This window comes from Erythrolamprus reginae, chromosome 2 (genome assembly GCF_031021105.1).
Source record: "Erythrolamprus reginae isolate rEryReg1 chromosome 2, rEryReg1.hap1, whole genome shotgun sequence".
NCBI lineage: Eukaryota > Metazoa > Chordata > Lepidosauria > Squamata > Dipsadidae > Erythrolamprus > Erythrolamprus reginae.
The window spans coordinates 272,925,336-272,950,615 of NC_091951.1; the positions used below are offsets into that span (position 1 = coordinate 272,925,336).

The 25,280-nt window shown below is 38.7% G+C and overlaps 1 protein-coding gene across 2 annotated transcripts in view; it reads left to right on the forward strand.

Moving 5' to 3' along the window:
• SMC5 (structural maintenance of chromosomes 5) overlaps positions 1-25,280 on the forward strand; it is a 64,613-nt gene that overhangs the window by 4,143 nt on the left and 35,190 nt on the right. The window contains exons 2-14 of one of the 2 annotated variants that reach the window (XM_070742651.1): positions 467-608; positions 3,288-3,340; positions 3,858-4,020; positions 5,044-5,178; positions 7,344-7,484; positions 11,110-11,271; positions 12,433-12,504; positions 14,739-14,994; positions 15,618-15,772; positions 17,492-17,605; positions 19,076-19,170; positions 20,712-20,844; positions 21,082-21,255. In XM_070742651.1, the coding sequence (XP_070598752.1) occupies positions 467-608; positions 3,288-3,340; positions 3,858-4,020; positions 5,044-5,178; positions 7,344-7,484; positions 11,110-11,271; positions 12,433-12,504; positions 14,739-14,994; positions 15,618-15,772; positions 17,492-17,605; positions 19,076-19,170; positions 20,712-20,844; positions 21,082-21,255 (1,795 nt within the window). The remainder of the gene's footprint in view (positions 1-466; positions 609-3,287; positions 3,341-3,857; positions 4,021-5,043; positions 5,179-7,343; positions 7,485-11,109; positions 11,272-12,432; positions 12,505-14,738; positions 14,995-15,617; positions 15,773-17,491; positions 17,606-19,075; positions 19,171-20,711; positions 20,845-21,081; positions 21,256-25,280) is intronic. The other variant, XM_070742653.1, reaches the window with a different exon arrangement.

The following is a 25,280-nucleotide window of genomic DNA, read 5'->3' on the forward strand; positions in this document are numbered from 1 at the left end:
ATAAAAGACATAGATATAACTCCCACCTTTAAGGGAGGTATTACAAACTTTTGATGGTTAAAATATTAGCATTACAAAGTTAGAATTTAGATAGAATTCTTGTTTCAGTTAAGATACATTAATTTCTTTGTCCTCTGATAAACTCTGGCATAGGATTTCATTTTTCTCTGTTTCAGAGTTAAAATTTAAATCAGATTATCTTAAATTCAGTACATCTATTTGTTAGCTTCTTTGTTTGCTTTATACCTTGCCTCTCTTTTTTGATGAGAACTCAAAACAGTAGCGAAAAAATAGGGGGGAAATGAATTATGAGGGATAACTTCTGATTTTTATCTTTAAAAATAACTTCCTTATATTCATTCATTCATTCATTCATTCATTCATGTATTTATTTATTTATTTATTTGGTTCAATTTGTATGCCGCCCAATTCCCTAAGAATATTACTTTTAAAAATTACTTTTCAGAACCTATGATAACTGTGTGGTGTTTCCAGGCCCTCATCTAAACATGATAGTGGGCGCTAATGGGACAGGTAAATCAAGCATTGTATGTGCAATATGCCTTGGATTGGCAGGAAAACCTTCCTTTATAGGACGAGCTGACAAGGTGAGACTGGTTGGTTCTGTTTGGAATCATATGATGTTGTTTGGACTGTTAGGGTATGTATCTTTAGGTTACATAAAATAATTTCCATATAATACATAACAAATAAATTATGATCATTTGTATAATAAACTAAGCATACTGTTTTTCAGAATTTATTTTTATATTTATTAATTAATCACATTAAACCAAAATATAGCATTATTGGGATGTAAAGCAACCAACTCTTTTTGCTACTAGCATAAATTAAACACACAAAAAGGATCCCTATCTACTCTAAACCAATGATGGCAAACATTTTTTCCTTTGGATGCCGAAAGCAGGTGCCCACACCCATAATTCAATGCCTGGGGAGGGTGAAAATTGCCTCCCCTGGCCCCCCCAGAGGCTCTCTGGAGGCCAGAAACAGCTCATTTCCCAACTTCTGAAAATGTCCTCCCGGAGTCTCTGTGGAAGCCGAACATGCGTGCTGGAGGTGAGCCTGCACATGCGTGCTGGAGGTGAGCTAGGGCAATGGGTCATGTGCCGGCAGAAATGGCTCTATGTGCCACCTGTGGCACCCATGCCATAGTTTTGCCATCCCTTCTCTAAACCAAATGGCAAAACCATGTTTAAATATTCTATTAAAAGTGATTAAATTGGGGGTCATCTGAACCTCCAGGGGGATCCTATTCTAGATGGCAGTTGCCACAATAAAGGTAGCCTGCTTTCTAGTTGCTATTAAGGCATTACTTGATTAACAGAACCAGGAGGAAGCCTGGTTTATTTTGTCTACTTTTTTTCTAAACAACTAACCTCTGGAATGTTTTGTTGTCTTTCAGTACAATTTGTTCATTGGTGCTACTCCTTAATTCTTCTTTCTCCTTTGTTATGATAATACTGTATTGCATCTGTATTAAAACTGCTTGATTGTTTTAACTAATGATTTGAAAGATGACTAAATATCAAATTCTGCTCTGTTTCCTTTAATGGATGATCTCTGGTGGGCCCGGGACAGAGGTTTATCCTCTGTCCTGGTGCTTCTTGGCCTCTCAGTGGCTTTCGATACCATCGACCATGGTATCCTGCACCGGCTGGGGGGTCTGGGAGTGGGAGGCACTGTTCTACAGTGGTTCTCCTCCTACCTCTCCAGTGGGTCTCAGTCAGTGTCAGTGGGGGGTCAGAGGTCGACCTCTAGGTCTCTCCCTTGTGGGGTACCTCAGGGGTCGGTCCTCTCCCCCTGCTATTTAATATCTATATGAAACCGCTGGGTGAGATCATCCAAGGGCATGGAGTGAGGTATCAGGATGCTGATGATATCCAGTTATACATCTCCACTCCATGTCCTGTCAGCGAAGCAGTGGAAGTGATGTGCCTGGAGGCTGTTAGGGTCTGGATGGGTGTAAACAGGTTCAAACTCAACCCTGACAAGATGGACTGGCTGTGGGTTTTGCCTCCCAAGGACAATTCCATCTGTCCGTCCATTACCCTGGGGGGGGTAATTATTGACCCCCTCAGAGAGGGTCCACAACTTGGGCATCCTCCTCGATCCACAGCTAACATTAGAGCACCATCTTTCAGCTGTGGCAAGGAGAGCGTTTGCCCAGGTTCGCCTGGTGCACCAGTTGTGGCCCTATTTGGATCGGGACTCACTGCTCACAGTCGCTCATGCCCTCATCACCTCGAGGTTCGACTACTGGAATGCTGTCTACATGGGTCTACCCCTGAAAAGTGTTCAGAAACTTCAGATCGTGCAGAATGCGGCCGTGAGAGCTATCATGGGCTTTCCCAGATAGGCCCATGTTTCATCAACACTCTGCGGCTTGCACTGGTTGCTGATCATTTTTTGGTCACAATTCAAAGTGTTGGTAATGACCTATAAAGCCCTACATGGCATCGGATCAGAGTATCTATGAGAGCTCCTTCTGCCACACGAATCCCAGCGGCCGATTAGGTCCGACAGAGTTGACCTTCTCCGGGTCCCGTCGACAAAACAATGCTGTCTAGTGGGACCCAGGGGAAGAGCCTTCTCTGTGGCGGCCCCGGTCCGCTGGAATCAACTCCCCCGGAGATTCAAACTGCCCCTTGCCCTCCTCGCCTTCCGTAAAATGTTGAAGACTCACCTTTGCCGCCAGGAGTGGGGGGATTAATCTCCCCCCTCTTCTTCTTTCGCTGACCTTTATTATGTTTATGTTCAGTTGGACTGAGTGTGTATGATTGTGTAGCAGATAGGTTTTTTATAACAATGTATTTTTAAATTAGTTTTTTAAATTTTTTAACATTAGATTTGAATTTGTATTGTATTGCTGTTATGTTGTGAGCCGCCCCGAGTCTTCGGAGAAGGGCGGCATACAAATCTAATAAATTATTATTATTGTTGTTGTTGTTGTTGTTGTTGTTATTATTATTATTATTATTATTATTATTATTTAATGCTACTTCCCAAACTGCATATTTTGTTATGAATACTGCACTTTACTGGCAATAATGATTTCTGTCATGAGTTAGAGAGCTAAGTGTTGCCAGATTGTATGTTGAGTTTAGGTAACAAAAAATGATACATCTTTATACTTACTCTTTTCTGCATTCTTTTTTCATTTCACTGGTGTCCTGGCCCAATTTGTATTAAACAACTCTACTTAATTTGCAATGATATGCAATACTTATAAATTAAGGATCTCTGTATCTTTCCCTTTTGTTCAGGTTGGTCATTATGTGAAGCGAGGTTGCAATAAAGGAACAATTGAAATTGAGGTGTAAGTAATGAGACTTGTTTATATGCCCGTTTTTATTTTTAGTGACCATTAGAAGTTACAGTGGCATTGAAAAAGGTGACTTGTGACTGTTTTTCACACTTAATGACCAGTGCAGCATGCCCCTGGTCATCTGATCAAAATTCATACACTTGGTAACTGACTCATATTTATGACAGTTGCAGTGTCCCTAAGTCATATGATCACCTACTGCAGCCTTCTGATTAGCAAAGTCAGTGGGAAAGCCAGATCTGCTTAAACAACTGCAGTGGTTCGCTAACAACTGTGGCAAGAGAGGTCATAAACTGAGGCAAAACTTGCTTAAAAATGTCTCACTTAGCAACAGAAATTTCAAACTCAGTGGTGGGCGTTAGACGAGGACTACCTGTACTTGAAAAATAACATTGAAAAAATGTTGAGAAAGTGTAACATTGAGATATACATGTTTATTTTAATAATACCTTATAAAAATATTACCTTAGCCTAAGGTAAAATCTAACAATTTTTTTCTAACCATTAGGCATAAGTTGCCGAAAAATGTTATTATCACACGAGAAATGTCTGTATCAAACAATCAGTCAACTTGGTATCTTAATAAGAAACCCTGCACTCTCAAAATAGTGGAGGAAGAAGTCTCTGCTTTAAATATTCAAGTCAGCAATCTATGCCAGTTTCTTCCACAGGTATGAATACTTTTCATATTAAAGAAAATATAAATATTAACAGTTTTTAAAAATGAAATAATAAATGTGTAATGATACAAAAAATTATGTGCAAGATAAATGCTTACTACCTGATAATTAGCTATTAGATGCAATAGGAGAAGTTTTGAAAACAGCCATCTTTATAATACCACCTTTCATTCCAATGTGTGCATGACATGATAATGACAGGATTTAAATGACAGGAAAGTGCATTATGACTAAATGTTAGGAATATGTTTGACAGGGAAATCAGTTAGTTGCTAGTTACTGGGTGTTCTAGTAACTAGCAACAAGGTAGTTGCTAGTTACTGGGTGATCTCAAGCAGAAATTGAATAGCCTTTTAAAATTTTAATTTGAATCTCTGCATCAGTAGGGGTTTGAATAACATAAATGACCCCTTCCAGTTTTATGGTTTTAATTTATTAGGCTTCTCTCATTTATATTAGCATAACTGAATTACTTTCTCTGAGTGGCATTACAGTAAATGGAAGATTCTTGCACAATGAAATTCTGCGATAGATATGTCTTGGGTACAATCTTGTGCTCTATGAGAAGACTTGCTATCTCACAGGGAAAACCATAGGACCATCTGTAACAGTTGAAACTGTTCTGGCCACAATCTTTGCTGGCTTGTTTCTGATTCCAGCATTCCAAAGCTGCCTGGGAAGTATATTTTGGTAATAGAGTACATTCTGTTGGTAAAGTGTCAACACCTTTTATGCAGCTCAGATTCCCTTGGGAGTGGGCAGCATAAAAATTGAATAAATAAGGTGGAGAATTAGCACGTTTAGTGTTCAAAAGCCTTGTTTGAGGTGAATGTGTTAACATATAGATGCCAAGGATGTTCTCTGGAGCTACCGAAACTGATGTGTGATGGCTACTAGTCAGGAAGAGATAAAAAAATAACTGGATATATATATTTGTTCAAAGTTCATGTCCTTTAATGTAAAATATAATTGAATGCATTTATACACATAAAATACTGCACATCTGCTTTGCAGGATAAAGTTGGAGAATTTGCAAAATTGTCCAAAATTGAGTTACTTGAAGCTACAGAGAAATCCATTGGTCCACCAGAGATGTACAAATTTCACTGTGATCTCAAAAACTTCAGACAGAGGGAGCGAGAACTTGAAGTAAGAGTCTAATATGTATTGTGAAGCAGTAGAAGTGATGTGCCGGTGCCTGGAGGCTGTTGGGGTCTGGGTTGGTATCAACAAGTTCAAACTCAACCCGGACAAGACGGAGTGGCTGTGGGTTTTGCCTCCCACGGACAATTCCATCTGTCCGTCCATCACCCTGGGGGTGGGAATTACTGCCCCCCTCAGAGAGGGTCTGCAACTTGGGCGTCCTCATCGATCCACAGCTGACATTGGAACATCATCTTTCGGCTGTGGCGAGGAGGGTGTTTGCCCAGGTTCGCCTGGTGCACCAGTTGTGGCCCTATTTGGACAGGGAGTCATTGCTCACAGTCGCTCACGCCCTCATCACCTCGAGGTTCGATTACTGCAACGCTCTCTACATGTGGCTACCTTTGAAAAGTGTTCAGAAACTTCAGATTGTGCAAAATGCGGCCGCGAGAGCCATTGTGGGGTTACCTAGGTTCGCCCACGTTTCTTCAACACTCCGTGGCTTGCATTGGCTGCCGATCAGTTTACGGTCACAATTTAAAGTGTTGCCAGTAGTTTGGCAGTTAGATTCTTACCAGTTTAAGGTTGATACATCCTTTCTTCCATCTTTCCAAGGTTGCTAAAATGAGAACCCAGATTGTAGGGGGCAATATGCTGATGCTGTAAACCGCTTAGAGAGGACTGCAAAAGCAGTGTGAAGTGGTATATAAGTCTTAGTGCTATTGCTATTTAAACAAGTATGTTGGACAGTCAGAAATCATGATGATCAGATTTTTATATTTTACATTAGTTACAACTATTTAATTTAAATATCATTTTGCTATTATTTTGATAATTCTTAAAAACAGCTTGATATATTTTAATTACTTTCTTTCATGGATAAATTGTATTTATTTAAGGCATTTAAAATAATAATTATCCATTTCAATAGATTCTGGAAGGCTTATAAAAAGTATTTAGTATTTATTTAGCATTTATTTCATAGATTTAAAAAATTAGTCACTTTACCCAACTTTTTTTAAAAAAAAGATGAAATGACATTAAATATCCCATTACTGTATTAAAAATTAATCATAGTTTTTATTAGTAATGATGCCAAATAGAATCTTAATTATGTCAATATAATGATCAATATAGTATTTAAACATAGTTAAAGTTGGGGTTGAGAATTTGATTGAGGGTATCTTGTTAATTCAGTTATAAATTATTAAGACACAGAATTAACAGAATTAAGAATTATGTTAATTTGTAATTGGAAAATTGAAAAAGGAAAGTGAATGTCCATTAATAAATAGACAACACAGGTAGTCCTCAATTTGCAACCATTTTAGTGATCATTTTAAGTTACAGCAGCATTGAAAAAAGGGTTTTCACACTTAGGACCATTTCCACATCTCTGTTGTCACTTCAGGCACTTGAAAACTGGCATGTAAATATGACGGTTGCACTGCCCAGGATCCATGATCATCATTTGTAATCTTTCCAGCCGGAAAGCAAAGTCAGTGGGGGAAGCCAGATTTGCTTAACAACTGCATGACTTATTTAACAACTGCAGTGATTCACTTAACAACTGTAGCAAAACTCATTTAACAATTGCCTATTGAGCAACAAAAATCTTGGACTCCATTGTGGTTGTAAGTTGAGAACTACCTGCATGTGTTATATTATTGGTTGAACATTTTCATTCAAAAAATATTTGGATTCTGTTACTGCAGTTATATGGATCTGAGCTGATTCAAAGCAAAGACCAGAAATTCTGATTATGATGAATTTTTCTGCATTATATTCAAAGGTATATTGGGTTGTATCAGGTGGTATCCCTTTGTCCAATGTTCATTGGTCCAGTGAAGATTTCCATCATTGCCAGATGGAGGGAGAATTGTTAAAAATTGCCTCCCCCATTCAGCAGGTAGAAATTGAGAGCAGATAATTGACCTCAATCCACCGTAGTGATCATTTTTATGACTACAACCCTGTTGACCTTTCTGTTTTAACCTGCACATTGAAGAATAAGTTCTATTTCTGGATATAAAATTCCAGAATTTGCATTAATATTAATTATGTTCTTCTCATGTACATAATTGAATGAAATAGATGGTAGAACAGCAATAACCTGAGAGTCAACTGTTATTTTAATGATGTAAATAATTTAGAATATATTTTCCTGACAGAATTCATGCACAGAAAAAAATAGCAATCTAGAAAAATTGAAGAAAAAGAATGAAAGATATAAGCAAGATGTGGAGCGATATCATGAACGTCAGCACCATCTAGATTCAATTGCAATGCTGGAGAAAAAAAGGCCTTGGGTGGTAAGTTCTTAATTTTTATAAAGATATTTGAAAATGTATTTTTAAACAAAATACAAATTGACCTACACAAGCACAAAATCAAGGCTACTACAGCAAGAAAATGTTGGAGTGAAGTGGGGAAGCTGATCAAATGTCAAATATCTATAATCTGTATTTTGTCTAATAAATGTCTGCTCAACATAACAGGCCTAATTTTACTTAGTTTACAAATATAGGCAAGATCAGCTGCAAACTAAAATGAAGCTGTGAAAAAATTAAAATTAACCCAGGATCACATTCATGATAGGAGGATTAATGTTTTGGAAACCCTTCTACTCTCACTATATAAGGAACTCTTCAGTCTACTTCATGATAGAGAATTGTAAGAATAAAAATAAAGTGTCTAAATTCCTTACTGAACAGAGAGTTCCCCTTTCTTGTGAAATCTGTTGATTTATATTTATAATGTTCTTAATAATGTTTTTAGTACCAATTCTCTTGATTTTTTTCTCCTAGAATAATATGTTAAAAAATGAGATGATTCTCTATTGTGGCAAGTCAAAACAGATGAAGCCACCATCTGCTTGAACTCTGATTGTATTAGGGTTTTTTTAATTCAAGAAAAACATTATATTGCTCCCACTTTAAATAGCCTGCACACAATTTTAAAGTCATAGTGTTTCATTTTGCTGTAATATTTTAAAACTTGACTGCTGCTGTGATTCAACATTCATGCAAATTTAGATATGCCTATTTAGGTAAACACTATTGAATACTACAAAAAAGTCTGAGTGAGAGCCCATAATTTGATTAGCTACATAAAATTCAATTCTTCAGTATGATTTGTATAGCATCCATTTGCTGTTGTTTAAAAAAGCTGAGAAAAAAAACCCTTTGAAAATATGATTCCCAAATTAAATTCATAATATTTTTTAAATGCTAATGTCAGGATTCCAAGTAGTACTCTCATAGCAAACAGAATTCTGAGGCTGGTAGGTTCCTCAGAGAGTAGTTTTATTTGCCATATATTGATACAGGCTGGTGAAAATTGACTTTGAATATTCCCGCGGTTTTCACCTACCGTGTTTTCCCCAAAGTAACACGCCCTGATAATAAGGCCAACAGGGTTTTTCAGGACACGTGTTGAAATAAGCCTCCCCCACAACTACTTTCTGGGGAAAGGGGACATGCTGGGAGCCGCTCTTTTTGCAGGAGGCACTTTTTTGGCCAGGAGAGCAAGAGCAAGCGAGAGGCGAGTATGCGCACACTCAGCAGGACTAGCTTGGCTCCTCTGGGCTCTGCCTAGGGCAGTTTGAAACACAATTCTGTCTGCAAGGAAGAGGAAGTGAACATTGATCCTTACCTCACTGCTTCCTTGCAGGCAGGAGTGCGTTTCAAAGCACTGCCGGAGATGTGCACGTATCCGCCTCTCGCTTGCTCTGTCTTTGTCCCAACCAAAAGAGTGCTTGCCACAGAAAGAGAGGCTCCTGGCCAGGAGAGTGAGAGCGAGTGAGAGCGAGTGAGAGGTGGATACGCACCCCCCCCGGACTGATTCTGGTCCTCTGGGCTGCCTCCGGCAGAGTTTTGAAATGTGCTCCTGCCTGCGAGGAGGCGGCGAGGCTGGTTGAGTACAGCGAGCCTACAAGTGCAGGGCTTGAGCGGCAGATGGGCACATCCAGCCCATCCCTGTTGCTGCCCTTTTGACTCTGCCTCCTGCCACTGCCACCCTCGCTCACTCGCCAGCTCGGGCTACTCATCCTCCATCTTCCCTTCCCGCATCCTTCAGATGGGGCATGCAAGCTCTAAAGCAAAGCGGGAGGGGGAAGAAACTAGCGGGCTGCCTCAAGCAAAGCACCTACATTTCCTCCTTCCTTCCCCCCCCCCCCCCCCCGGGCAGGAACCTTTTTGCTGCACGCTGCACACAAGAAATTTTTCTCTTCCAAACTGCCAGAAATGAGTCTTCATGGGACTCATTGTGCCTGCGCAGCCTGTTGGAGTGATAGGGGAGAAAGATTTCTTACGTGCAGCATGCAGCCAAAAGGTTCCTTCTCTTGGTGCTGTGTCTTAAGTGCATTCTCCCCATCACCCCTGCCGCTGAGAGAGAGAGAGGGAGCGTTTGGAAGAGACAAGCGCATGCCAGCTCGGCTTCCTCAGGCAGCCCACAATTTTCTTCCTTCTCCCGCTTTGCTCGAGAGCTGTAGGCAGCGGAGGATCAGTGGACAGAACACTGAGGAATGCGATAGAGCTACAAGTCCCATGTAGGACACGCGTCTTGCGCCCACCCTGCCCGGCCTGCCACCCCCAAATTGCGCCCTATCGCAAGACGCTCGTCCTACCTGACACTATAGCTCTGTCACGTTCCTTGGCGTTGTGTCCAGAGAAGCTCATTGTAAAAGAAAACTTCTTGCGAGTTTGAAAAAGAATTATTGCACTTGCGAAAAGCTTTCTTTTACAATGGGCTTCTCTGGACACAACGCCAAGGAACGTGACAGAGCTACAAATGTCAGATAGGATGCAGGTCTCACAGCCCAACTTACCCCACCGGTCAGAGACTCGTCATGCCACCACTGATGCCTTATGGAGCAGGACTCTGCAAGGCTTGTGCTGTCGCGTGCACAAAAGGCAATAGGACCTCAGCTGTACTGTCCCAGCAGCAGTCCTGCAACGGCACAAGAAGACTTGCAGACTCCTGCTCCACGAGGGGGTTGCAGCGGGCCAGCTGCTGTGTCAGCGGCAAGAACAGGGAGGGGAGGCAGCAGCTATGGGACATCCAGTACCATGCTTGCCACCTACTGCATTCCCCAAATAATAAGCCCTCCCCACCGATAATAAGGCCAAGGCCATATTTCGGGGTTCAAAAAAATATAATGTCCTGTCTTTTTTGGGGGGGAAACACGGTAATTAAAAGTAAAACTTTTTCCCCTTTCACAAGCAGTCAGTCACATGAGCCATCAAGATGCTGTCCAATTACCTGGCAATTTCAGCTCTCCGACAAGCTGTGGAAATGTCCTTGGTTCCCAGGGGAAAGAATTTTGTTTTGACTACAAAACCCCAGCTATCTATTCTCTCACCCCCTCACCCCCACCTCCATTCTTCAGCTGCAGTGTGGTAACACTCAAAATTGCCAAGGTCAGGCCAGCTTCAAGGTTTACAGCTACATTGTTTCCTTTAGCTAGTTTGAGAAATTCATGCATATTTAATGCATAGCAGTCATCTTGACAGAAATAAATTGTTTTAAACATTGAAAAAAAGAAAAGTTTAGACAGTGAAATGCACACACGTACATACCAACAAGTGGTTCATGTTCATTAAAAAGCGAACAGTTATGGAAGTATTCCTAACAGTAACTCCACTGTAAAATTGTTCAGGCACCTAAATTTTATGGAGTGTTGTAATTCTGATCATAATGTCAAATAAAAATTTGGTTAACAGTGCCAGTATAAAGGAGCATTCCTCCACCTGGTTGTCTCCTGATGTCAGTTGTATTATTTTTCCTTTCCTAAGTAATACCTACTTAAGCTATTCCAGTTCAATGTAATATACTGTAATTATATAAACGTGAAATATGAGCAAAGTAACAAAATCAGATAGCATCATCTTAAGTTGGTACACTATCACTGATTAGTTTGCATGCATTGCTTTTTAGATATATGAAGAAACACGGAAGCTGTATGAAGAGGCTAAAATAACCCGAGATAAACATAAAGAAGATTTAAAAGCATTGAGACAGACTCATGCTCCTATGATTCAGGAGGTGAGAGAAGCTGACGAACAATGTGCAAAACTGGAAGAAGCAATCAAGCAAAAGGCACGTTTTAGACTCATCATGTTTGCATGACATCTTGTAGAACTCAGAATGATTAATATACACAGATATGTGTAGATATGAGATTGTTTATTTTTCTTTTTTTCATGTATCAATGCAGAATTACTAAAAGTAATTGTTTTTAAAGAAAATGTTTTTTTAAAAACAATAATTTTCTAAAAAATAAGTTACAGGAATTTAGCCTGTAGTCATGAAATTTAAAATTGAAACAGTTTATTAAAAACTGTCAGAGGTAATTGGATTAAAATCATAGAAGAAAATATTTCATCAAAATTTTAATGCACTATGGGAAAGCTTTCTGGATCACATATTAATCTGACCATCTCTGTATGTTAATTGATAATCTGTAATTAATTAGTACTTGAACATTGCTAGGATAAAGTGATAACTAGCTTTAGCTAGATTTGCAGCCCTGGGGCTTGGAAATCATAGATTGACTGTATCTCTAATTCAACATACCAAAAAAATCTGCTCTTTAAATAGGATAAAGGTCTTATCCCATGGAATACGTTTTCTGTACCAGCGTCCTTGTTCCATTCTGCATCTGGAGAAAATATAACTTACGACAGTTAACTGATTCAACTTATAGTATTATATGCTGGTTGAAAGCTCAGAATCTTTAACAAGTGTATGTAAACTTCTGCCAACCATTCTTTTAAAGGCATTCACTATTATTTTCCTACTTGTGGAAGTCTGATATTTCAGTGCAGTACTGAATGTGAAGAAAACAGAAATTTGGTCTCAGTCTGTGATATATCAGTCCAGTAGCTGTACCTGTTGCCAAAATAGAAACTTTGTTCTTAATAGATAAAGTGGTGTAGGGTTTCCTGCCTAAGCAACGGGTAGACTAGAAGACCTCCAAGATCCCTTTCAACTCTGTTATTCTATTCCATTCCATTCTATATATTCCCAGTTGAATCCTTAAAATAATTCCATAAGACTTCAGCTGTTCAAAACGCAGCAATAATAGTTTTCAGTTTTGTACAAAGTGATGATTATTCTCCATGAACTATAAAGTGTTATAAAGAACAAACTATATACAGTCTTTTCACATTAAAATGTGACATGTCCATGCTCCAGGGTGCTATATTAATTGGTCAATTCACTAACTAGAACATACTGCTAATTTGTTCTCTTATATAGATTGCAGACATCAAAGAAACATCTCAGAAATGTAAACAGCAACAGGATGCTTTGGAAAAAAAAGACAAGCAAGTAAGTTTTTTTCCCTCCCTTAAAAGAGTGACTTGTAGATGCAGGTAGTTCTCACTTAACACTAGGAATTGGGACTGGTAACTCCATTGCTAAGCGATGTGGTTGTAAAGCACAGTATCCACATCAGCTTATGGGGGTAGTTGAGTCAGTTCCACTTGCGATCACTAGGTGTATCCTGTGCAGTTATAGCATTATGTGATCACGTGACCCCATTTGTGACCTGCCAGCTTCTCCGTTGATTTTGCTTGTTGGAGGCCAGGAGAGAAAATCACAAATGCAATTACATGATCATAGGATGCAGCAATTTTCATAAGTGTGAGTTGGTTACCAAACATCTACATTGCAAACATATAACTGTATGGATGCTGTGACAAGTGCATCCTGTGATAAGACAAGTGACTAACAAGGATGGATGGATGGATGGATGGATAGGTAGGTAGGTAGGTAGGTAGATAGATAGATAGATAGATAGATAGATAGATAGATAGATAGATAGATAGATAGATAGATAGATAGATAGATAGATAGATAGATAATGTTATGGGGAAGCATTGTAAGTCCCCTTGTTTAGTGCCATTGTAACTTTGAACAGTCATTGAATGACTGGCTTTTAAAGGGAGATTACCTGTAGCAGCATTATTTTGCTGATAGACCTGACAAAATAGGTTCTTGTTCTTCTCCAATCTCACCTCTCACCCAAGCTTCAATTTCAGGGAGGGAAAGTGAGATGAAGAGGAGTCTCATTATAAAAATGGCAGTCTGCAATATTAATAATTCTGTCTTGTCACAACCTTCAAGAATATAAATGTTGAATTTTACTATGATAATCACAAAAAAATTTACTTTACAATTACTTCAGAGGTCTTAAAATATAATACAATGTCCTAAAATGAGTTTATGTATATCACCTAGGCAAAACACTTTCTAATTCTATCAACCTTCTCTAGTGCTTACTCCTTCTTGTGTGGCAAGCTTACTGTGGACTAGCACAGGCAGAGTTTGTACAACACTCAGGATTTCCTGATTCCCTAGAGTAGCAGTGTCAAACTGGTAGCCCATGGGCCAGATGCGTCACATACAGGCCGTGCCAACCCCAGCTCTGTGAAGGGAAAAAACACGTGACAGTAATGCAATACCACGAGTTTAACACAGCATGATTGACTTGGGAATTCTGGGAGTTGAAGTCTACAAGCCACAGAAGAGCCAACTTTGCCTACGCCTACCCTAGACCAAGTCCACTGTGACTGCATCCTAGCAAAGTTGGAGCAGGTTTTGACAGTGATGCTCCTTTTCCAGTTTAAGTCTGATTGGCCATTTTTTTAATAACCAGTCTTCCAGTTGTTTGTGACCTCTTCAATGACCACAGTTCACACTTTGAGAATCTCCAACTTACCATATTTTTCGGAGCATAAGATGCACCTTAGTTTTGGGGGAGAAAAATAGAGTGGGGGGAATCTGCCTACCGGATATTCAACTGGCTAGTGTCCTTAATCTGGTCAGCTTCAGCACATTATTTTATCGCCTGATTAGGGCTTAAAAAAAGCCTTATTTGGAGAGAGTAGCAATGAAAGAGCTTGCAAGCTGGTAAGAGCTGGGAACATCATTAGCAACTTGTTAGGGCTGGAAAGTAACTTATTAGGAGCAAGTAGCACAATGAAAAAAGCCTGTAAAGACTTAGTGACTGGAAAAACATTATTTGGAGAGAGTAATAATGAAAAAGCCTACAAAGTAAGAACTGGGAATATCGTTAGCACCTAGTTAGGTCTAGAAAAAAAAGGTTTAAAAAAAGCCACATTCAGAGTATAAGATGCACCCAAATTTTCAGCCTCTTTTAGGGATGAAAAAGGTGCATCTTATACTCTAAAAAATACGGTAGGTAATTTTTAACTATCATTTTATTCCTTACACAGTATCTATTGTAGAGTACATTTAGTTTTTAAAAAACAATACATTTTAGATTAGAGGTGGCCAGAGACAGAACACAAATGCTTCCTTTGAATATTTATATCATTTCCCGTAGTCATACACCAGTCTGTTTTGTTTACTTCTGCTTTGCAAAATAATAAGTTTGGGAGCAACCATATTTGAAATTTTGGAATTGTGTGACAGAACAACTTTCATGGTAGTAGCAAGAGTAATTAAAACAAGTCTTTTGTCAGTAATCTTTGCAATTTTATAATGAAAATTTACTTTTTTATTGGCATTTCTGGAGAATTTTCCTTTGCATTTTTTAGATTGAAGATATTAAGCTAGCTCTAAGGATGAAACAAGAGGCAGAAATGGATCGGCAGAAAAGAATACAAAATACTCGTAATATGATAGAAGACTGGACCAATGAACTTAAAAACACAGAGGATGCTGAAAACATTCAACCTTTAATGAATTCTCTTAATGCCAACCTTAGACAATTGGAGGAAGAGAAAGCAAATATTGATGGTGAATTAAATGATCTCCGTAGGGAAAGGGAGAACTTGCTAAAAGAAAGAAAAGGTAAAGGTGCTACAATATATTTTTGCCATTCATACAACCTGAGTTCCAAACAAATAAACATATTGAAAATTGACAACTTATTTTTTCTGTCCAGTGGGAAGATGTGATGTTTCTCTTTTCTTACCTATTCCATGGCAGGATCCAAGTAATTTATTTGCTAAACTTTGGATCCTGGAATCAACCAAGCATTTCTGTCTGAATGTTAATTTTTCACATTATACTTTATGGAATATTCTTAGAAATAGATGCTAGATAGTAGGGAATAGCTTTGGGGGATGAGATTTATATAAGCTTATGAAAAATATCTTGGATTTTGTGTTATTCTCTAGTTATAATTTATATTAACAGAATGATTGGTTGAGGAAAAGGGTGACTTGCTATGAGAGCCGGATGCTTACACATCTTTTGAATAGCAGTTACTTACATTTGTTTTCTGGTGAAAATTCAGCAACTCTTGAAGGATAATCTTATAGGAATATTCATAAGTCTCTCTAAAATTCTTACAAACATTAACCTCGGTTAGAAGAGGAGAAAAGTAACTAAGTATGCCTTTAACTTCTATTAGTAAAATGGTAGAGAAGATATGTACTACAGTAAATATTTCAGGGTTATTAAAATTGCAGGTATAGCAGATCGCATTGCTCAATTTGAAAATCTGATGAATATGAAAGAAGAGAAGCTGAAAGGAAAATTCCAAGATACATACAATGCTCTTATGTGGCTAAGACAGAATAGAGACCTATTTAAAAGAAGAGTCTGTGACCCTGTGTTGCTTTCAGTAAGCTGACTTACTTCAGTTATGACTAAAATTTAATCATTACTTCCGTTATAATCTTATTTTTAAAAACTTTTCTAAATAATATCAATGAATATATGTATTTTGACATCTTAAGTTAGCTATTTTGATAGAATTTGTTGCATGAAATTTAAGTGCAAACGTATAGAATCAAAGGTTTTTATTCTGATGCTTTATTATATGCCTGTGTTATAAAGAATTCTAAAAAAATGTCAGAATTATTATACATTAACATTTTAAATTATTTAATTTTGAGGTTATATTGTCATGCTTATTACATGAAGGTAATAATAATATGCTCACAAATTGTAACATTTGTGATTACAATTTGTGGTTAGCTTCAGGGTGGGGATTCATTGCATTTGTGGTTTCAATATATATGAAATATAACAACTTTCCTTAAGAGTATTGTTCAGTATGGCTTTTGTTGGAGAAATGATTGCAGTGTTTTGTGAAGACCCTCCAAATTGACTTTCTGCTCTGAACAGTCAAAGCTGTATTGATATGCTTGTAGTCTTTTACAGTAATGTTCTATAGCAGTGATGGCAAACCTCTGGCACAGGTACCACAGGTGGCACGCAGAGCCATATAAGCTGGCAGGCGAGCCATTGCCATAGCTCAGCTCCAGCATGCATACGTTTGTGCCAGCCAGCTGATTTTTGGCTCTCACAGAGGCTGTGGGAGGGTGTTTTTGGCTTTCAGAGAGCCTCCGAGGGGGGGAGGGGGGAGACGTTTTTACCTTCCCCTGGCTCCAGGGAAGCCTTTGGAGCCTGAGGAGGGCGAAACATGAGCCAACTGGGCCCACTAGAAGTTAGGAAATACAGTGATCCCCCGGGTATTGCGATCCCGATCATTGCGAAACGGCTATATGGCGATTTTTCAACCCGGAAGTCAAAACACCATCTGCGCATGCGCGCCCTTTTTTTCTATGGCCACGCATGCGTAGATGGCGCCGGGCAGATCAGCTGCTGGGCGGCTTCCCTGGGTCTTCCCCCTCTTGCTGGCGGGAGGGCGAGCAGCGGGCATCAGCGAGGAGTTTCCCCAACGCCCACGCAAACTCCTCGCTGCTGCTGCGCCCGCCGCTTGTCTTGTCCGCCGCCTGCCTGCCCGCGCGCCTGCCGCTCGCCCGCCCTTCGCCCGCCCACGCCGTTCGCTCGCGCCGCTTCCCAGCTGAGTCCTGAAGAGAATTGGCTTCAGGACTCAGCTGGGAAGCGGCGCGAGCGAACGGCGTGGGCGGGCGAAGGGCGGGCGAGCGGCAGCGAGGAGTTTGCGTGGGCGGTGGGGAAACCCCAATCTTCGGCTCCTCGCTGCTGCGGCGGAAGTAAAAACACCATCTGCGCATGCGCAGATGGTGTTTTTACTTCCGCAGCGCTACTTCGCGAAAAACCGATCATTGCGAGGGGTCCTGGAACGGAACCCTCGCAATGATCGGGGGACCACTGTAGACTGTTTCTTGCCTCCAGAGGGCCTCCAGGGTCAGGGGAAGCTGTTTTCGCCTTCCCCAGGCATTGAATTATGGGTGTGGGCACTCGTGCAGGTGCAATAACGCATGTGTGCGGTCTTTCAGCACCCGAGGGACAAAAGGTTCACCATCACTGTTCTATACGAAAATATTATGTAGAGGGAACATTATTAAAAAATCTGGGGTTTTGGGGGTTTTAAATGCAATTCTTTTTGTAACTTTAGTTTCTTCTTATATAGATCAATATGAAAGATAATAAACATGCTAAATATGTCGAAAATCACATTTCTGCAAATGACATGAAAGCCTTTGTCTTTGAATTGAAGGAAGATATGGAAATATTTTTAAAAGAGGTAAAGATAATGTTCAAATTATTAGTAACTGACAGTTTAGGAGACTTAATAGGTAGACGCTTAGCACCTAGCACTGTATGTCATTCCTGGCATTATAGTAGCATTAAGATTGCTTAATTAAATAGTATTTCCACCTGTCAGCCAAGAAGATGTATGATGTAATTATACATTTTAGAAATTATCTTACTGAGCAAGTAGAATGGGGGGGGGGAATCTATTCTGTTCAGCAAGAAAGATGAATATTTGAAGTTTCAGGCTACACCCATCCCACACACACCACAAACACACAGAGGAAAGGGGGGAGAGACACTTACTCTTAGCTTGATGGACTCTTATTCTTGTTTAAAACAATAATTATGCTTTCAGTGGCCAATAAATCATTCAAAGGACATAAGATAGCCGCTACCAAGGATCACCAGCTGGGTGATCAGTAATGAGAGATACCTGGAGTTGTATGGTAGCAGTATAGAAAAAGCCATTTACCAACTTTATTCTGATACCAAACTCTTGCTTGGTGCAAGGTATACTAGTAGCTTCTTTTCAAAACTGTCAACATAGTAATAGAGTCCATGTAACCTATTTCATTCCTTTACAATATGTGCAATCAGAATTGCATGCATTTCTTAACACAGAATAAAATAGAACCTATTTCCTACATCATGTGCTTTTACTAATTGTAAGATTGCAGTAGATTTTTAAATGGGTAGATAATCATTGTTGGCTTTTGTTCAAGTTACAAGCCATTTTATGAATACTGTTCTAAGGCAGGTCTCCAATCTTAATAGGACTCTCTCCTTAACAGATGTGCTCTTTCTGGTACAGAGTTAATAGTAATTCTCAAATAATCGTGAACAATTTTTGGTTAATAATGTTACCTTTTGAAAAGAAAGCAAAAATATACATAGAATCTAGTACTTTAATTATCTTATATAGGTAGTCCTTGCTTAACGACCACAATTGGTACCTGCAATTGTGTCACTAAGTGCCATGATTGCTACATGAAATACCTTGTGATTATGACATGCTTACAACCTGATTGCTGCTATGGTTGTTAAGTGAATCTCCATGATTGTTAAGTGATGGTGACTTAGGTTTTACTTAATAATTAATTACTTCCAAAATCATTATTAACTCTGCTTGCCAGAAGCTAGGTATGAAGCACATAAAAATAAATTGTGCCTGGGGTGGGGATGCTGCAACTGTTGCAAATGCCAGGATTGGTTGCAAAGCTTGTTTTTTTACACTAACACATCTTCAGACAATTGCTAAATGAAGCAAGTGGTAATCAAGACTGCCTGTATACGGTGGCAATGCAGAAAGAATATCCTTAGTTATATTCAGAAGGCAATATTATCATACACTTTAATAATAATAATAATAATAATAATAATAATAATAATAATAATAAGCAAATTTATTATTTTAAGTTAAATGCATTCACATTTTCTTTACTGGTACAACCTATTGTAGATGCGGGATAATCGCAAACTAAGAGTGAATGCTGTGTGTGCACCTAGTGAATCATTTGCTGAAAAAAGACCTTCAAAACCAATTGAAGAACTGTAGTAAGTATTACAGACCTGTGTTAAAATAGATAAATTTAATGTGTGTTGCTATATAAAAGTGCTTGATTTGGTGGTTTTATCTTATGTTTTTTTGTGTCTACTTGCTTATCTGTTTGCGTGTTTCCCATTTTTTTTATTTTTACAAGTAACATAAGATGTTGAACACATCCAGCACACTTTCCTCCTCCTATTTTCTCCACAAGAGCAACCCAATCAGGGGGTTGGATTGAGAGAGAGTGACTGGACTAAAATCACCCAATTTGCTCTCTTTGCTTGTCTATAAATATTCCAAGAATGGCTTATGCCTACTTTTCAACTATTGTTTTCTTTTGAAGTTAAAGAATGCTTTTTACTTGATAACGTTGTTATCAAGTAAATAAAATCAGCTTATTTGATTAGAAAAATCAACACAATTAGATATGGTACAATTATAACCCGGAAAAAGATTGCACCATTTGGTTTTTATACTGTATAAACTTAATTTTTATTTTAGTGAATGCAAGAAGTTTTCTGTCCACACATTTCCATCTCTGCTTCATTGGTCAAGGAATATTTATTATTATTTATTTTATTAATCAGATTTGTATGCCGCCCCTCTCCGCAGACTCGGGGCGGCTCAAAGCAATAATAATACAATGTAAACAAATCCAATATTTAAGTTTAAGTTAATTTAAAACCCCAATTTAAAACCAATCATACATACTAACATACCATGCATAAATGTTTTAAGCCTAGGGGGAGGGAAAGTCTCAATTCCCCCATGCCTGACGACAGAGGTGGGTTTTAAGGAGCTTACGAAAGGCAAGGAGAGTGGGGGCAACTCTGATATCTGGGGGGAGTTGGTTCCAAAGAGCTCTTTTCCTGGGTCCCGCCAAACGACATTGTTTAGTTGACGGGACCCGGAGAAGGCCAACTCTGTGGGACCTAACTGGTCGCTGGGATTCGTGCAGCAGAAGGCGGTCCCGGAGATATTCTGGTCCGGTGCCATGAAGGGCTTTATAGGTCATAACCAACACTTTGAATTGTGACCGGAAACTGATCGGCAACCAATGCAGACTGCGGAGTGTTGGTGTGACATGGGCGTATTTAGGGAAGCCCATGATAGCTCTCGCAGCTGCATTCTGCACAATCTGAAGTTTCCGAACACTTTTCAAAGGTAGCCCCATGTAGAGAGCATTACAGTAGTCGAGCCTCGAGGTGATGAGGGCATGAGTGACTGTGAGCAGTGACTCCCGGTCCAAATAGGGCCGCAACTGGTGCACCAGGCGAACCTGGGCAAACGCCCCCCTCACCACAGCTGAAAGATGTTTCTCTAATGTGAGCTGTGGATCGAGGAGGACACCCAAGTTGCGGACCCTCTCTGAGGGGGTTAGTGATTCCCCCCCCCCCAGGGTAATGGACGGACAGATGGAATTGTCCTTGGGAGGCAAAACCCACAGCCACTCTGTCTTATCAGGGTTGAGTTTGAGTCTGTTAAATATAATATGTATATTAATAGTAACAGAAAAGCTGTCTACCTGTTTTTCTTTTCTTTTTTTCAGCCGGTATGGATTTTTCTCTTACTTAAGGGAATTATTCGATGCTCCCCTCCCTGTGATGAATTATCTGTGTCATCAGTATCATATTTATGAGGTTCCTGTAGGAACAGAGAAGACTAGGAATATGATTGAAAGGGTGAGATGCATTCCCAAACACCTCTATGGCCAGCTGAGAGACAAAAACAATAATGAACCATGGTGAAATGCCAAAAAAGATTTTATTAATCAAACATTAAGAGAGTAACAAATAAAAGTACACCATTCACCTCCTTTCAGCTTGCCAGGAAGTTCAGCCAGCAGCTAGATTTCCTGGAGCTGCAAATAACTTCTCTACTTCTTGTTGTATTCATTTTGTCACTTGTTTCATGTACAGGTAATAAAGGAAACAAAACTTAAGCAAATCTACACAGCAGAAGAAAAGTACACAGTAAAAATATCCCGTTACACAAATCAGTCTGTTTCTACTAACATATCACTGAGGTCAGCACAATATCTAACTGTTACAGTGGATGCAGATAAAAGAAGACAGTTAGAAGACCAAAAAAATGTAAGTTAATTTCTGTAATGCTTCAAGAAAGCAAGATTCTATTTTTATTTGAAGTTTTAGGTGTTTTGAGTGTTTTTTTATTCTAAAATCTCTTTGTCCTTAGAAGTTTTTCTGATCTATATGAATAAATACCTATATTTATTTGTTTGTTTGTTTATTTGTTTGTTTGTTTGTTTATTTGTTTGTTTATTTATTTATTTATTCAATTTTTATGCCGCCCTTCTCCTTAGACTCAGGGCGGCTTACAACATGTTAGCAATAGCACTTTTTAACAGAGCTAGGCTATTGCCCCCACAATCCGGGTCCTCATTTTACCCACCTCAGAAGGATGGAAGGCTGAGTCAACCTTGAGCCGGTGATGAGATTTGAACCGCTGACCTTCAGATCTACAAGTCAGCTTCAGTGGCCTGCCGTACAGCACTCTACCTGCTGCGCCATCCCGGCTCACTTTATATTATAAAGATATCATAGCTGTGACAGGTAAAAACTGGTGAAAAACATAGGATTGGCTGGTGAAAAACATAGGAGCCGCATTTTGATTGGCTGATGACAAAAAAGGAGTTGCTTGGCATGGAGACTGGTGACAGATATGGGAGGTGTGTTTTGATTGGATAATTGTTTCAACTTCCACAGGAAGCACTGCTCAGAATATAAAGAAACCATAGATTGGTTTAGTTCGTCACTGAAATTTCGACACAGCGTTTCATTCGATCACAGCCCTTTTTATATACCTTATCTTTTATATTTATATTTATATTTATATTTATATTTTTATATATATATATATATATATATATATATATATATATATGTAGATTGTTCTGAGTTCGGGTTTTGCCCTGTGTAATGTTTTGCATGTCTATGCGACGTTTCGGTAAAATCACATTTACCATCATCAGGCTGGAGTTCCAATCTCTGTGTTTTTGCAAATGAATATTAGCAACTGACATTCCTTCTTAGCATGTAGTGTGGGGGTGGAGATTTGCTTTGAATGTAGCAAATAGATTGGGTGACTATGCTTCCGTGATCTGATTGGTTGGTGTAATCATGGTTATAGAAGGAATGGTATGAAGATTATGAAGTGTTTTGTTTAAGTCTGATTTCCAAATATAAAATTCTAAAATCATAATAATTAAAGGATTGACATATTGATTATAATGAAGTTTTTATTTTGTTTAAGGCTGGTTTCCAAATCTCTGGCAGACGTGAGGTATCATCCCGTTTATTTAAACAAAAAGATCTTTTTTCAATTTCAATAGCTTCTAGAGAGATTCTTTTATATAAATTCTCTGTTTTGTGGAGTAATTTAGTTTTTTCAAAGTCAATTTCGTGCCCTGTTCTTTTAATGTGCTGGACAAGGGAGGAGGTCTTCTCCTGTTTCTTGACTGCATTCATATGTTCTGCCATGCGCTGGCTCACTCTTCGGTTAGTTTGTCCAATGTATGTGGCTGCACATGTTTTGCAAGGGATTTCATAGATACCTTGGTATTCTAATTGGATTTTATCTTTGGGGCTCCTTAGGATATTAGATATTTTTTGGTTAGTGCAAAATGAGGTTTTGATGTTATGTTTTTGTAGAATTTTACTAATTTTATCCGTGGTGCCTTTGATGTAAGGAAGGATGGTGGTGCCATTGTCCTGTTCTTGATCTTGTTTTTTGGGGGGTGTCTCTTTATTGATTAGGTTTGTTATTGTTTTCTCTTTGAATCCATTAGAAATTAGTACATCTTTGAGTTTGTTCAATTCAGTTTTTAAGTGCTCATGGTCAGCTAAGCGTTTGGTTCTGGTGATGAGAGTTTTGGCCACTGAGGTGATTTGTGCGGGGTGGTGGTGTGAGTGTGCATTTAGATAACGGTTGGTATGGGTTTTCTTTTGGTAGATAGTATGTCCTAGGCTGCCATTGGGTTTTTTATAGACCAGTACATCTAGAAAGGGAAGTTGATCATTGATTTCTGTTTCCATAGTAAACTGTATTTTGGGGTGTAGGCTGTTGAGATGAGTGAGGAAATTGTCTAGTTTTTCTTTACCATGTGGCCAAATTACAAAGGTATCATCAACATATCTCAGCCAAAGTTTGGGTTTGTATTTGGCTTGCTCTAAAGCATTATTTTCGAAATATTCCATATAGAGGTTGGCTATGACAGGTGATAGAGGTGATCCCATGGGGGCTCCCTCTATTTGTTTATATCTTTGTTCATTATAGATGAAGTATGTATTGGTCAGGCAGTGGTTGGTAAGGTCTAGGATATATTTGGGGGGTTTGTGTTTGTCTTGGATAGCTGTCAAGGCTTCTGTAATAGGTATTTGTGTGAACAGGGACACGACATCGAAACTTACAAGTAGGTCATCGGGTTGTAGGTTTTGTTTTTTAATTATTTGTATAAAGTGGGATGAATTTTGAACATATGAGGTAATAGTTTCTGTATATGGTTGAAGGTATTTGGCTAAAAATTTGGCAAGGTTTTGTAGAGGGGAGCCTATAGAACTGACTATTGGCCTGAGAGGTATTCCTTCTTTGTGTATTTTTGGAAGGCCATAGAGTTTTGGACATATGGAAGATTTTTCTCTGGGGATGATTTTTTGCTGGATTTCTTCGCTGATGGGAGAGGCCTTGATTTTAGATTTGGTGGTTTTTTCTAGGTAGGTGGTAGGATCTGTGCTTAGGAGTTTGTAGGCCGGATTTTTTAGAAGATTTGTCATTTTTTCTTTGTATTCTGCTGTGTTCATTACTATAGTGGAGTTTCCTTTATCAGCTGGAAGGATTATTATATCCTGGTTTTTCTTTAGATTGATAAGTGCCTCTCTTTCTTCCTGCTGTATGTTACTTTTTGGAGGTTTACTAGAGCACAGAATATTAGTGACTTGGAGTCTAATTTTGTTAGCAGTATCTGGGTTGATTTTATGTAAAGTTGTTTCAATTCCACATATGATATTTTCAGTTGGTATTCGTCTTGGAGTTATTGCAAAATTAAATCCTTTTGAAAGAATATTGGTTTCTGTAGTGGTGAGTATCTTGTCTGATATGTTATGTACTGTTTTGGTCATAAGTTGTTGTGGAGGGCTGGGTTTTTGCTGTACCTCTAGTATTTGGAGTTTCTTATTATGTGTGTCTGTTTTGTATTGGGTTTCTGTTTCTGCCCTCCAGATTGATATTTGTTTGAATTTATCCCAGAGTAAAGGATGTATTTGGTTACTGATTTTAAGGTGAAGAGAGAGTAGACTTTTGTTGATTTCATCAAGTATGAATCTTTTTTTTGTGGAGTTCATTTCTGATTAGGGCTAATTCAGTTCTTTTTAGGATCCTCTCTATGGTTGGGGTTTTTGGGTGGAATTTTAGTTGGAAGTATTTGGGAATTATTTTTTTGTCCCTGCAGTTGCGTAGGAATGTGAGATCACATAAGATGAAGTCAGAAAAGCCTCCATCTTATGTGATCTCACATTCCTACGCAACTGCAGGGACAAAAAAATAATTCCCAAATACTTCCAACTAAAATTCCACCCAAAAACCCCAACCATAGAGAGGATCCTAAAAAGAACTGAATTAGCCCTAATCAGAAATGAACTCCACAAAAAAAGATTCATACTTGATGAAATCAACAAAAGTCTACTCTCTCTTCACCTTAAAATCAGTAACCAAATACATCCTTTACTCTGGGATAAATTCAAACAAATATCAATCTGGAGGGCAGAAACAGAAACCCAATACAAAACAGACACACATAATAAGAAACTCCAAATACTAGAGGTACAGCAAAAACCCAGCCCTCCACAACAACTTATGACCAAAACAGTACATAACATATCAGACAAGATACTCACCACTACAGAAACCAATATTCTTTCAAAAGGATTTAATTTTGCAATAACTCCAAGACGAATACCAACTGAAAATATCATATGTGGAATTGAAACAACTTTACATAAAATCAACCCAGATACTGCTAACAAAATTAGACTCCAAGTCACTAATATTCTGTGCTCTAGTAAACCTCCAAAAAGTAACATACAGCAGGAAGAAAGAGAGG